Below are 12,911 nucleotides of genomic sequence, written 5' to 3'. Positions count from 1 at the left end.
GTTTAGGCTATCTATCAATTATCCTATTAGGAGTGAACGGGAAGGAGAGAGAGAGAGAGAGAGAGAGAGAGAGAGAGAGAGAGAGAGAGAGAGAGAGAGAGAGAGAGAGAGACTTCCTCCATGTGCAGGTGCTGGTTACCTCTCCACCCCCCCTCTCTCTCTCTCCTCTCCCTCTCTCTCCCTCTCTCTCTCTGTCTGTCCATGTCTCTCGCACAAGTTTTTTTTCCCCTTAGAAACCAGTAAAGAGCAGGTTAAAGGTCACACTAAACAGACAGACAGACAGACAGACAGACAGACAGACAGACAGACAGACAGACAGACAGACAGACAGACAGATAGATAGATAGATAGATAGATAGATAGATAGATAGATCGATCCAAACTTCCCAGCAGGCATTGTTAAACCAATGTTGTACAAACTCTCCTGGTGCCTGGCATATGTGATTGAAACTTGATGTGTGTCTTTGATATATTTCTATGTCAGTCAAGTTTTTTGTTTGTTTGTTTGTTTTTTTATAATAATGAAGACATTGGTAACTGTGTGTTGCCAGAAAATGTAGTGTTTAATCCTTGACATAAAACCACCTTTAGTAAAGTGAAGAACTGTGTTAGCTCTATGGATGATAGTGTTATCTAAATTCATCTTATTATATGTGTTGTGTGTGGTATTTAACGGGAGAAAGTTATTTTGTACAACTCACACTGCTAGAAAAAACGTAATTTCTGTCAAGTAATGGTTTTGAGTAAAGCCAACGAATGTGGCTTTACTGAGGTGGTTTAAGGCAACAAGTTTCCATGCAGTCTTTTGCACATTAAAGTTGTTCTTTTTTAACCTTTATCAGTTTGCCCGAAAGTGAATATTCTGTCTTTAACTACTCACCTCTGTGCTGATGAAAGGTTAGACAGACGTTTTATAGTCTGCAAGACGCTTCTGGAGCCACATAGCAGAACACTGTTAAAGCGTTCTCCTAAACAGCTGAAGTAGATGGGGACTTGTTTCAAAATCCAAAACACAACAGAGAAAAAACAAAAAAAAAACTAAAACAAAAACAAGAAGAAAACAACATACTGGCTCCTCCGGGTGTCATCGAAGCCTCTGGAAACCCCAAGAACCTAGACTGGTTTTGAGAAGATGTCATTCACACCCTCAAGCATCTTGAGCATCTTTTCAAATCAATTTGGCATTCAGTGACCTGTACCAGCTACGAGGAGCCATTTCAATATTTATCTCATTTGTCTTTTTTAAGTTATTAAACAAGTCTCCATCTACTGAAGTTGTTTAGGAGAATGTTTTTTCTGTGAAGCTCCAGAACTGTTTTGAGTACAAAACTTCACCAGACCTTCTGTCCATTTTTGGGTGAATTTATCCTTTAATGTTTGATAGTTTTGCATATTTTTTTCTAAATATCTGTAAAAACATGCATCATTGCCACACATTTTTTTCAACTATTTCTCTATAGCTAATATACTGTATTTTATCGGTATTTCTGTGCAGTATTGCACTGATGTTATCACCAGCCAACATACAGTACACGTGTTCGATACTGATTAAATATGTGCTGTATTTTGTCGTAAGGAGTTACTGGCACCATGAAGAGGAGGATACAGGAATCTGCACAGACAGATGGAGGTCAAACATCCAATGAAGCAGCATCTGTGTTTTCCTGTTTACACTCAGAAGACGCCATCTGGTGGCCAAGAGCTGGAAATATAAAGAAAGGACGACAGTTGTTTCGTCCAGAGGAAGCCTGAGACCTGAAGTTATTATCATTTTTTTTGTTTTACTCAACTCAGGGAATATTTATCAGCTGGTTTTACCTGTGAAATAGTAAAAAAAAATTAAGGCAGGTCAGTCAAATGTGACGAGACAATGCTTTGATATTCTATTTAAATAATATAGTTTGTTAATGATATAGTTATTAGTCTTTTTACATTTGTCAGTCAATTAAGTTTTCATAAGGTATCAAACATTTTCTCAACTGATTAAGCCATAAAACATTCTGGCCTAAAAGAGCTAAACCCTTAAATTCCGTTCCCTTGTGTCATTTAAGAGTCTTATAAAAATTTTGTTTCATATTATCAGAAAGCAAAGTAAAAAAATAAATAAATAAAACAATAATAATCAGGAATTTAAAGGCATCAAAATATCATAATTAAACAACATTTGCACCTGGCTCTAACTAGGATGCAGTTTTAGAGCATGTCAGAATGAATCAACACAAATGAGACGTTTCAGATAAATTTTTAAATAACTTTATTCTGTAAGAATTCTCAAATGTTTTTTTTAAGAAATGCCAGGATGGTTTCTGTTTTTATACAATTCCTCTTTGAATAAAATATGATTCTTCTTTTTCAAATTGCATTGGGTTGCTTTTAAAACGGACACCTGAAATTATCTATTTACAAAAGTAATCTGTTAGCAATTCTATTAAAATTCATTGTTGACAACTTTACTCCACCCTCTGTCCCGCGACGCCGCCCTCCCCACAACCTCAAAATACTTCTTTTATTCACTTTTAATTACAATGCTTTGCTAGGTACAAAATATGCTGTTTTACAATTTGAATCAAGTCTTTTTTTTTTTTCTTTTTAATCCGTGTTCATATCACTGACAATGTGGGAGTATATACAGGGGGGAAGGGGGGGGACTGGTGTCATGTGATCTGATGCGGCGCCTCCAGCATCTCCATCAGGAAGGTGTCGATAGGCGTGTCCCCGATCAGCTTGAAGAAGAACAGATGCTCCAGACACTTGAGGCCGATGGAGCGCAGGGCGGGCAGGCGGAGCAGCAGCTTGGCAAACCTGCAGACAAGAAAGTGTCATAATAATGTAGAAAAAAAAAAACATTAACACGTCTACAACTGAATGTTCTGTTCTTAGGTAAAGGTTTTAGTCTCAAATCTCCATTTTAGAAGACTGCAAAAACATGTAAAATGCGATGCGCTGCTCATAACTTTCTTATCATTATGTATTTATGGAGATCTGACGCCACCACAGCTTTAACATCCTGCATACATTTGAGTGCATGTGCAGTACTCCTGAAATCAGTATTAATATTTCTACCTCTGATATGGTATCTACTGATGCTATGCTTTCATATTTCAGAAAAAATATGAATCTGACATTTTGACTTTTTATGCAGCATTTCTACATTAGATTATAAATATTTTTACCAGTAGGGTTAAATTTAATGGCGTAATACGGTGCCACTGGTGTTTGCTTCTGCAGAGGCTCGGGTTGATTTTTTAGTATATTATATATATTTGGGACAAGCTTTGAGCAGTGGTGTATAGCTCCCACTCAATAACGAGGCTGGGACTTTATAACCATAGCGACAGGGATTCAACTTCACGTCCGTCTCTCCTCTGCTCTCGGATCACAGAAACAAACACCATGAAACAATCAGAAATAACATTTGATTTCTTTTATTCACTGCTTTGTTCTTTTGTTCCTCCCTCTATTCACTCATCTCTAGCTCTATTGACCACTGCTGCTCTCTTTGTCTTCCTCACACTCTGATGGTGTGTTTACAGACAGCAACCTAACTGTTCTTGATCTTCACCTGTTGATCTTATTTAGCTCCCAACAGTAGCAAAAAAAAGAAAAAAAAATCAATTGCAACCACTTTCTATAAATGATAACACCACCGGTCTGTATCCTTTTAAATCAGCGTTCAGTTACCTAAGAGCTGTGGAAGATAGTCAGCTCGCTGCATTGCTATGTGCAACCATAAAGCCACAATTAAACAATGATTCAATATTGATTGAGGCTGCAATGTAATGCATCCACTACCTGCCAGGCTGGTCCGGGTACTTTTGTTTCGTGTACGACTCCAATGAGGCGTAAACTTTTTCCCTCAGGCCCTCAACCTCTGGTGGGTTTGAGAGACCTTTTGCATCTGAAACAAACCACATGCTCACAGTCAGGCCAAAGGTTACACCGATGGAACATTAAATCCACAAGATCTCACAGCAACAGTGTCTTCATTGAGAGAAAAGGGAGACTGAACCGACCTGGGTTGAAGAGGACGATGGCTCGCAGGCAGCCGAGCTCCGTCTTGTCCATCTGCATGTCTTTCATTTTGGATACCAACTCTGTCAGGACTCTGCAGGGGATCATATGAATAACATCAGATTAACAATCAAAGTGAATAAACCAAAAAGCCAAACTGTATACTTTGCCCTGGTCTTTCATCAAATATTTTGGAAGAGTCAGCTCAATTTCTAACTGTTCATATTTTAGTTTTTTCTTTCGTATATAGGCTTCTCACTCAATATTTCTTGGTTCGACCAGTGTGGTTTTTTTTTTCCACGGCCAAATCAGATTATTGATTATTGGTAACAATGGAAAATGATAACAATGTTTAGTACCAATAAATATTCACAGCTAAAAGTGAAAACCTTATTGTCAAATTTTAGAATAACCAGTGACTTGTACTTTACATGAGCGTTTCCATTTCCTGTTTTTCTTTAATATTTTTCAAATATTGTATTTTTCTACATAAATTCTACATGTAGTTGATCTGGAACGAATCAGACAGAGTTGTGAGCGAGACATTAAGTGCCGGCTACACACAGAGGCGGCTGCATCAGAGCTGAAGCAGTGCATTGTGACATTAATTCATTTATTTGGCAAACAGCGAAAGAAAAGAAAAAACAAAAAACAACTCAATCTGATGATCTGAAAAATGCTGAATATCAGATCTGATAATTGCCCTGGCTGGAAATTAATCTATTCCTACACCGTACATTTTTAAAAGTGACATTAAAAAAAAAAGTTTTAACAACTGAAAATTACAAGCCTAGTTTCATTGGTAATTCTGAGGTAACTGATTTATTAAAGTTGAGTCACTTTGTCAGATCTTACAGAATACAGCAGAGTAACTGTTGCCTTGTCTTTAAATGCTACCTACCTATCAAAGATGGAGCCCACTCCAGCACTGTGGGCGCTGCTTCTGTGGACGTGGAGGCCCGTCGCCAACAGGATGCCATCTTTTACCGTGACTGAGCGATGTGAGAATGAAGCGATGAGGAGCTCATTCCAGCCTGGATGCAGAAAAAACAAACATCTGTGACCTCTCTGTCCCTCTGTCCCTTCCTTGAAGCTCTTCTTGTTTGTGTAAATGATATACGACATCATTTGCGTGATTTGTTTTTCGTAGAGCTAGAAAGATTCTCATGGGGTCTGGTCTGTGGCTTCCTATCGTCCTCATTCAGGCCTGTGTCTGTGAGTCTCTCACCAGAAGAGGTCAGTGCTGGTGCGGCTGCAAAACCGGCACTGTTGGGACTCGGCAAATAGTCCAGTTATATTTGGTTTCACTGCTCCATTAAACTAGATGGCAAAAATGTGTTGAGCAAATGTAAAAGACTTTAAATAGACTGCCTGCCTGGGGATGAATTACTGCCCTGAAGGAAATACTACACCACCATGAGGACAATGGGTTGTACAAAGGTCTGTTTACTGAGGAAAGGAAACATTTGTGTGTCTGTGTGTGTGTGAGAGAGAGAGAGAGAGAGAGAGAGAGAGAGAGAGAGAGAGAGAGAGAATGTGTGTGTGTGTTGGTACCTGCTCGTAGTAAGATGACCTGGTCATCGAGGGGGAGTTCGGAGAAGTGTGGGATCCTTTTGGCCCACTCCACCAAGGTGAAGAGCTGCTTGTCTGCTGCTTGGCAGATATTAGTGACAGGGTCGTTGGTCTGGAGAGGAACAAGGACACAAAACACAAGTTAACAACCGTGCCGAAAACTTCACTCAGTGAGAGCTTAAAGGGGCAGTTCACCTCAAAATCAAAATTATTATTAATGCAGGGCCCCACAGCTGCGCAGTGACTTGGTGAGAGGCTAGTATACTTAGGAAAATAAGCTAGTTGCTAATACATGTCACTGCCACTCATGCAAACACCCAAACATACTTCAGCACACTTAATTCACATACACTCTGCCTTACCCCTATAATCATTCCCTCTGTGACACTCACCATAATGTGTTTAATTGTCTGTATTTTCTGACCACCTCTGACCATGTTGTTGTTTGCTTGGTATTGTTTTTTTGTTCTGTCTGCACTTGCTTGTTTTGTAAACTTTATCAACGATAAAGGTAAAAAAGAGCAAGTTTTCATTTTCAGCACTCAGAGCTACATTTCAGCTTCTTTTTTTTTGTAAGAAAATAGTTCCTACATGAAACTGCTCCCAACAAAGTCTGTGGACTGTCTTGAGTAAGCAGGTCATGATTTCTGGAAAGAGACATTAGTGTTGTGGGTCTCTTCTTCACTTCTCGGAACAAGTGTTAGTTTCGGATCAGGGAAAGTTTACACACTTTTGGAGTCAAACAGTGCAATAATAGAAATAACAGATTTAAGAGCTACTTTAGAGCTTTAGAGCTCCCCAAAGCGGCTCAGTTTGTGTTTTCAAACAACAAACACATTTTCATCTAGCTCGTCCTGGCTTTAATTCAACTTGGTCTGACCATACTCCATCATTTAGCCTCTTAGCGGAGACTTTTCTTCACTCAGCTGGGTGCATATCTACTGACCACCAGGCCAACATGATAAAGCAGCACATTTTCAGCATACAGTGGTTCTCCCCACCCCATCTGTTATCTGCCACCTCAGCCTCATGATAAACAAAACAATGATTGATAGCTTATGGGTTCGGCCAATTCACGCCGAGTCTCTGTGATTCTTACTGAGTTGCTGGGGCTGCCGTCACTGTACGTCTCTGTTTTGGGCTCCACGGCCAGCTCAGCATCCAGGATCTTGTCCACAGGCATTTCCTCGTTGAAGCTGCTGGTAGATTCCACCTCGCTCTCCCCGCGCTCCTTCCCACGCTGCCTCTCTTCCTGCACCGCTGCGCACATACACACACACACACACACAAACCAATACACTTCAGGTCAAGCACCCCATACTAATTGTACTGGATTAGATAAAACAACAAAACAATCAGTAATGTGAACTCTGCACAAGAAAACATTAAAACAGATGCTCTGCACTACAGAGTATAAACAAAACCCCGAACAATTATCCTAAAGCCCAAGATAAGATGTCAAAAACAGAAGATATTCTGCTTATTATTAAATAAGACAAAGACAAGCAACAAAGACTCACAATAAAGATGCTGCAACTAGGGAATGTACATTGTACTGTAGATTCATTCAAAAACTCTGTCTAAAAACTCCTTCAATTACGACCGCATCACTGCATTAAACAGAAACGCCAGGATGCGATCGCTGCATCGCACAGCGCAGTGTCGAGTTCAGCATCATCTTTAGTATTTTCGGAGACTCTGAGATCTCGACTTGAATCTAAAATACATTTTCTGCAGCCATGAACAATGCCTCATCCCCCACAACATGCACGTGTAATGATATGTTGAAGAACGTAAGCCCGTAGCTTAAGCACACTCACACACACCTTCTCTCTTCATGCCCATGGCCAGGCACTTCTGGTAGCGACAGTATTGGCAGCGGTTCCGCTGGCGCTTGTCGATCAGGCACTCCTTGCTGTCTCGACACGTGTAGGTGAGATCTTTGCGGACGGTCCTCTTGAAGAAGCCCTTGCATCCCTCGCAGCTGTACACGCCGTAGTGCTTCCCTGTCCAAACAGAGTCCACAAGGTCAGTACTGCTTTTAGCAAGTGAGGTCCCTCTTTCTCTAAACTTCAACAATAAAGACCAGAATTAAACAAGTAAGGGTGGGATGAAATTAGAGTTTCAAAAATAGGTGAGGTAAGAGAGATAATAATGACAACTTTTTAATTTGTTTTTTGTTCAGTTATTTTGATGTTGTTTTTGTTTTTGCAAGCAGCTTAATTTTTTTTTTTTTTTATCTCACTTTGAGCCGCCTGTGGACATTTTGATACGTTTTGTTGGGATGCATGCGGTGTTACGATGCGCCTCTCGAGCTCCTCCATGTCGGTGTTGTGCGTGTAAGAATAAAGAATACAAAGATAAATAAACCGCAACGTTTAAGTTGCCCCCAAATGCAACAGGAGAATCAAAAAGCGCAGTGGAGGCACAGCGGGTTTTAAATTTAGATCTGCGAGTGGCTTTCACTGGGCTTAAGATCATCAGGAAGTTCGCAGCATACCTCGAGTCAGAACAAAAGAGGGTGACTCTTGTTCCCACTCTCGCTATCACCAGATGACTTATGCTTTCCAAAAGAGTACTCAGATTACTTTTCTATTGTATGTGTTAGTTTTGCGACACAAGTAATCAGTTCAGTTATGTTTTCAAATGAGCAATCCTATACTGCAACATTTTACCGTATTTCCCTATCACCTGTTTTACTGTTTTCAGAGAGGCAGCGATGCCTTTGCCCAGGTGCTCTGTCACATCATTGGGCTGCACAGGAGCCGTCTGTCAGGCACCTCTGGATTGTGTCTGCTTTAAGCACTTCAAATAATTCTACTGACTGCAGCTGAATTGGAAAAAGAACGACAACAAAAAAAGCAATGAGCCATGGGACCCTCTTTATTGATATTTACCTGTAATTAAACATGAATAAAAAAACTGTAAAGGGCATATTGCTTCTGTCATTCTTGTTATTAGTCTGCAGAGACACAGACGGGCTGTAACGCATTTCAGTGAATCTAGGGTAGCAGTAAAGGAAGCCACGCAACCTCAGGACAACATAGCCAACATCCACAGAGGGGTTTTTTTTTCGTTTTGGTAACTCAAAAGTCACTTTTTTCAGTAATGGTGTGATGTAATGAGTTGCTTTTGCTGGCAGTTATCTTGTGTGAATGAGCAAAAGTTGACTGATACAGCAGTCTATCCTGATGGATATTTAGGCATGAATTTTCTCCAGATCATCCCCAGATCCAGATCTCTTATTCTGGCTATGTCCTTAAGAAGATACATACAGCGTGCTGATTTAGTTGGTGATTTCTTATTTAGTTCTTACATCTCTGGAATCAAGTTGAGCAAAAACTCAACTGAAGTTTTCCTTCATCCTCTTTTCTAACTTCAGACGGCTGTCTTAGAAGACATTTCTACAGCAGTGAGCTGGCAAAGATCAAATCAACATGTGCACTAATGAAGTAACCTTGAAATCAGTCTCTCTCTTATCTTTCCTACAGTCATCTGGCTGGTGATGATTGTGGTGAGTGGGAGTGTAACTTTGTTTTTCCATGCCCTCCCCACCCCCCACCCTCCTCAACCCTCTAGTATTACCTGAGGAGCGGTCCCCGCATATGGAGCAGATGTGCTTTGACATTCCCCCGGGGCTCGTACACTGGTAGTTGATGTTCCCCAGGCTCTGCAGGCCCGGCGGAGGCTTGATGTCCTCTGAGCTGCTAACACTGTTCATCGAATTCATCTGAGGACAACAGGAAGACAGAAGAGAGAACAGAGACAAGAGAGTTGAAGCTGAGGTGGCCACAACTGAGCGTCTGCGTTCTGGCAGAGTGGAGGAGGAAGCAGAGGGGAAGTAAAAGTGTAAAGTGTCGGGCTGTCTCATGACACTCTCCCACTCTCCTTCCTCTATTTTCTCATCTTGCAGTCCACTTCCACAGTTATTTTCTCTCTCCCCGCCCACACGCTTTATTGTGAAAGTGTCTCATGAGGGCTCTCTCATTTAGTGTGAAGTGATCACATGCTCGGTGAGTGGGTGGAGCTGAGGCTTCTGTCGGAGGCTTGTCATACAGGTTTTTTAACGTCTGTTGACGTTGTGTGAGAGGGGTCACGTGTGCAGAGGGTGCAGTTTTCCAACATGGGCAGCAGAGGGCACTCACGTGTGGGATCTTCCAATATCTGAGTGTTGACCTTTTGAACCTTGCTGTGAAGACACTGAGACATATGACGACACACAGTTTGCTTCACCAACCCAGACGTTAATTTTCATCAGCATCTTTAAAGATGACTCCATGTGTAACCTCAAGGAGCCACATGAGCAGCCATGTAAAAACTACCTATAAGTCGTCCTTGAGCTAAGACATCTTTGGTAAAAGTGAAAGCAAGTCATGCGAATAGTAACTGGGTATTGGGTATCTGAATTTACATGTAGCAACAGTAAATGTTTCTCGGCATCAGAAGTAAAAGTAAAAGTAAATCATTTTCCTTGGCCTTGCGCATTATCTTATCTGATGTTCAGGTATTTTTGAATGAGATTCATCAGATTGCAAAAAAATGTATGCATAAATATAAATATAGTAAAAATGCCCCACTGTGGCTCTGATGCAGCATGCAATCTGCAAAGTCATTTGTAACTAAAGTAAAGTAAAAAGTATAATATTTGCCTTAATTAGAAGTTCAAAGTAGCTGAAAATGGAAGTATTACAGTATATGTGTACATATCCTTTACTCAAGTACAGACTGATTCAACTTCTTAACCCATGACAACAAACTCAAAGAAGAAAAGTAAAAGCTACACATCTTAAGGACATTTTAAAACCGGACATTTATGTACAAAGCTGACTGAACCTCATATCAATATAATTGATATGAATTATCATTATCAGTTGACTTTTCACATTTGAAGGTAGAATCAGTCAGATCTGTCCGAGCTGTTTGGAAACGCACCAGAAAGACAGTTGATTATGGAGTCTCTTTCCCAGGAAGCCAACACTGGCATACGCATTAAGTGTTACATATAATCCATAATTGCCAATAATTTCCCTTCAAACGCATTAAACCTAAAGCTACAGGCCTGTTATGAAAATGTAAGGAGAAGAAAAGTACAGGTGAGACAAGTGATTGTCAATTCCCACCTCTGCTTGTGCTTAAGCATGCTGTAAATTCCATCGCTGCCCATGAGATGTAAAGGTGTGAACGCACCACTGAGGTTAAATCAACTCGCACTCCCTCCCACTTAGCAGAGCTCATGAAAACTCCTGAATGAGGAGTGAGATGGCGCTCGAGGCGGATCAACAAGTCTGGCTTCCTATGGCTTCCACACATCTCTCTCTCTCTCTCTCTCTCTCTCTCTCTCCCTCTCTCTTATCATTCTCTTACCCTTTGACCGTCTCCTGCAGGACGCATATTTGTGCTGCGCATTTGTTTGTTTAGTTGTTTATGTGCAAACATCTGCAATCTGAGTGGAAACAACAAGGTTGACCTACATATGCCCCCGCCCATCCTATATATTTGATGCAGCGTGACATATAGGACATCTTTCCCACAGTCACCTCAGGCTCTTCCTATCACTTATTTACAATACGCACTCTCCTCTGTATCTCCCCTAATGGCAGTCTGAGCTAAGGCCTGTGACCTTAAAGCAGAAGCAGAGTATACAAGAGTTTTTTTTTTTTTCCCTTTCAGCTGTCCTCTAGCTCACTAGCGCTCTACAGAACCACCACCGTCTCCCACATACCCACGGGCAGACTGTCACTCTGAAAGGAGCATTCAGCCCTCCGCGTACCCGCTGCGAGTCCTTGGTGAGCAGCCATTCCCTCCTCAGCACAAATAATTAATTTTACACATGTTTGGACTGAAAAAAAGAAGTCCTGTGGTGCATTCAAACAGTTGTTCACACAAACATGCTGCTTTCGTCAGACAAAATACCGCTGTAGAAAAGTGCCTACGAGCACTGTGTATGGATTATTGATGCATCATACATTCTTTATACAACACATGGTATGAAGAATACGCTGCTTTCTTACATAAGGTTCACTTAGGCCTTTCTGCAGACCACACATGTGTCTACTCGTAGGAGAGTATTCATCTCTGAAGTAAGCGGATTTGTCAATTAATCAAATAGTTGGTTGACAGAGAATCAACCAGGGGCTTTTTTCTAATAATCGATTAATCCTGTATCTAATTTTCTGAGCAGAAATGCCACAAAATCACTGCTTCCACTTTCTGATATGTCTTGGGCTAACATAGTATTGAGCTGAATCAATATGTACAAATATTATCAACCAAATGTGAATCACATCTATCTGAAATTAGCTGCTTATGCTAACCAGCTAGCCCCAGCCGATCATAGGTCAAAGCTCCTGTGCTAGCCACACGCCATCATATAAACCATATAAAGGCGACTCTTGCGGTTGTTACTGGTTTGTCTACAACTTACTGCAGCATTAGAGTACATTTATGTGAACAAAATACTTTATTCTTCGCTTGGAGTCAAACTATTCAATTATATACGTGTAAATATATCTGTAATTTATATCAGAAAATGCTGATTGGGCCTTTAAAAGAGGTGAGAAGCAAGAGATGATAGTAGAAACACAAACATCACCAGAATGGACATCGAGCTGTTACACTGACTATGCTTATGTTTCCGTCAGCCCAGCGCTGCTCATGAACTTAATTTCACCCTTCGACACAGTATGAGATGTTACATGACACAATGATTTGATGGCGGTCGGGTGATCAGATGCTGGCAAGCGGTGAAAAGACGGTCACACCGCACAATCGTATCAACGCTGACTGTCCCTGAAGGCACAGATCCATACTGTGATTAAACCAACGTATATCATTGTCTGCTGTGCCCTGCAGCACTGGCCTCGATCCAGCCTTTGAAGCGGTGTGTGTCTCTATATGTGCTGCTGATCATCAAAGCACTGAGCCTAGTGGGGTTTGTAGTTCATTCAAGAGACCACTTAAAGAACGCAGCTCCATTAGCCGTCTCTGCTGTGGTCGTTTGAAAAAGGAAGTCGTGTATGTGTTCCTGTTTATTATTTATTCAATCTAAAACAGCCTTGCAGCGAAACGAGCAGTGGATCGTGAACAGCTCCGAAGAGAGAGTGTGGTAAAAAATAAATGATTAGAAATGGTTGAGAAGAGCCAAGAAAAAAGAAACGGGGGCTGCTCTTATTCTCCCCTTTCCTTTCTCTCAGTAATCCATGAAAGGCTAAATAGTCGGCCTGCGTCTTAAGTCCCCTCGCATGACAGCGGTAACACAGATCTCAAGCATGACCTTTTAGGGCGAGAAGTTTAAAGGTCAGTAGAAGGGTAAGGGAGAGAGAGGAAAG

At 41.1% G+C, this 12,911-nt stretch overlaps 1 protein-coding gene across 4 annotated transcripts in view; it reads right to left on the bottom strand.

Annotated features, from left to right (window-relative positions):
* Positions 1 to 2,237: 2,237 nt before the first annotated feature.
* The window catches only part of rxrgb (retinoid X receptor, gamma b), a 36,096-nt gene continuing 25,422 nt past the window's right edge, over positions 2,238 to 12,911 (bottom strand). For all 4 annotated transcript variants that reach the window (XM_037115051.1, XM_037115052.1, XM_037115050.1 and 1 more), the window contains 8 exons: positions 9,169 to 9,313; positions 7,410 to 7,589; positions 6,683 to 6,843; positions 5,566 to 5,695; positions 4,913 to 5,045; positions 4,014 to 4,105; positions 3,793 to 3,898; positions 2,238 to 2,802 (listed from right to left, as the gene is read on the bottom strand). In XM_037115051.1, the coding sequence (XP_036970946.1) occupies positions 2,655 to 2,802; positions 3,793 to 3,898; positions 4,014 to 4,105; positions 4,913 to 5,045; positions 5,566 to 5,695; positions 6,683 to 6,843; positions 7,410 to 7,589; positions 9,169 to 9,313 (1,095 nt within the window). In that variant the 3' untranslated portion in view covers positions 2,238 to 2,654. The remainder of the gene's footprint in view (positions 2,803 to 3,792; positions 3,899 to 4,013; positions 4,106 to 4,912; positions 5,046 to 5,565; positions 5,696 to 6,682; positions 6,844 to 7,409; positions 7,590 to 9,168; positions 9,314 to 12,911) is intronic.

The sequence above is a fragment of the Acanthopagrus latus genome, chromosome 11 (assembly GCF_904848185.1).
Source record: "Acanthopagrus latus isolate v.2019 chromosome 11, fAcaLat1.1, whole genome shotgun sequence".
NCBI classification, from domain to species: Eukaryota; Metazoa; Chordata; class Actinopteri; order Spariformes; family Sparidae; genus Acanthopagrus; species Acanthopagrus latus.
This window is presented reverse-complemented; position numbering and strand designations above follow the sequence as displayed.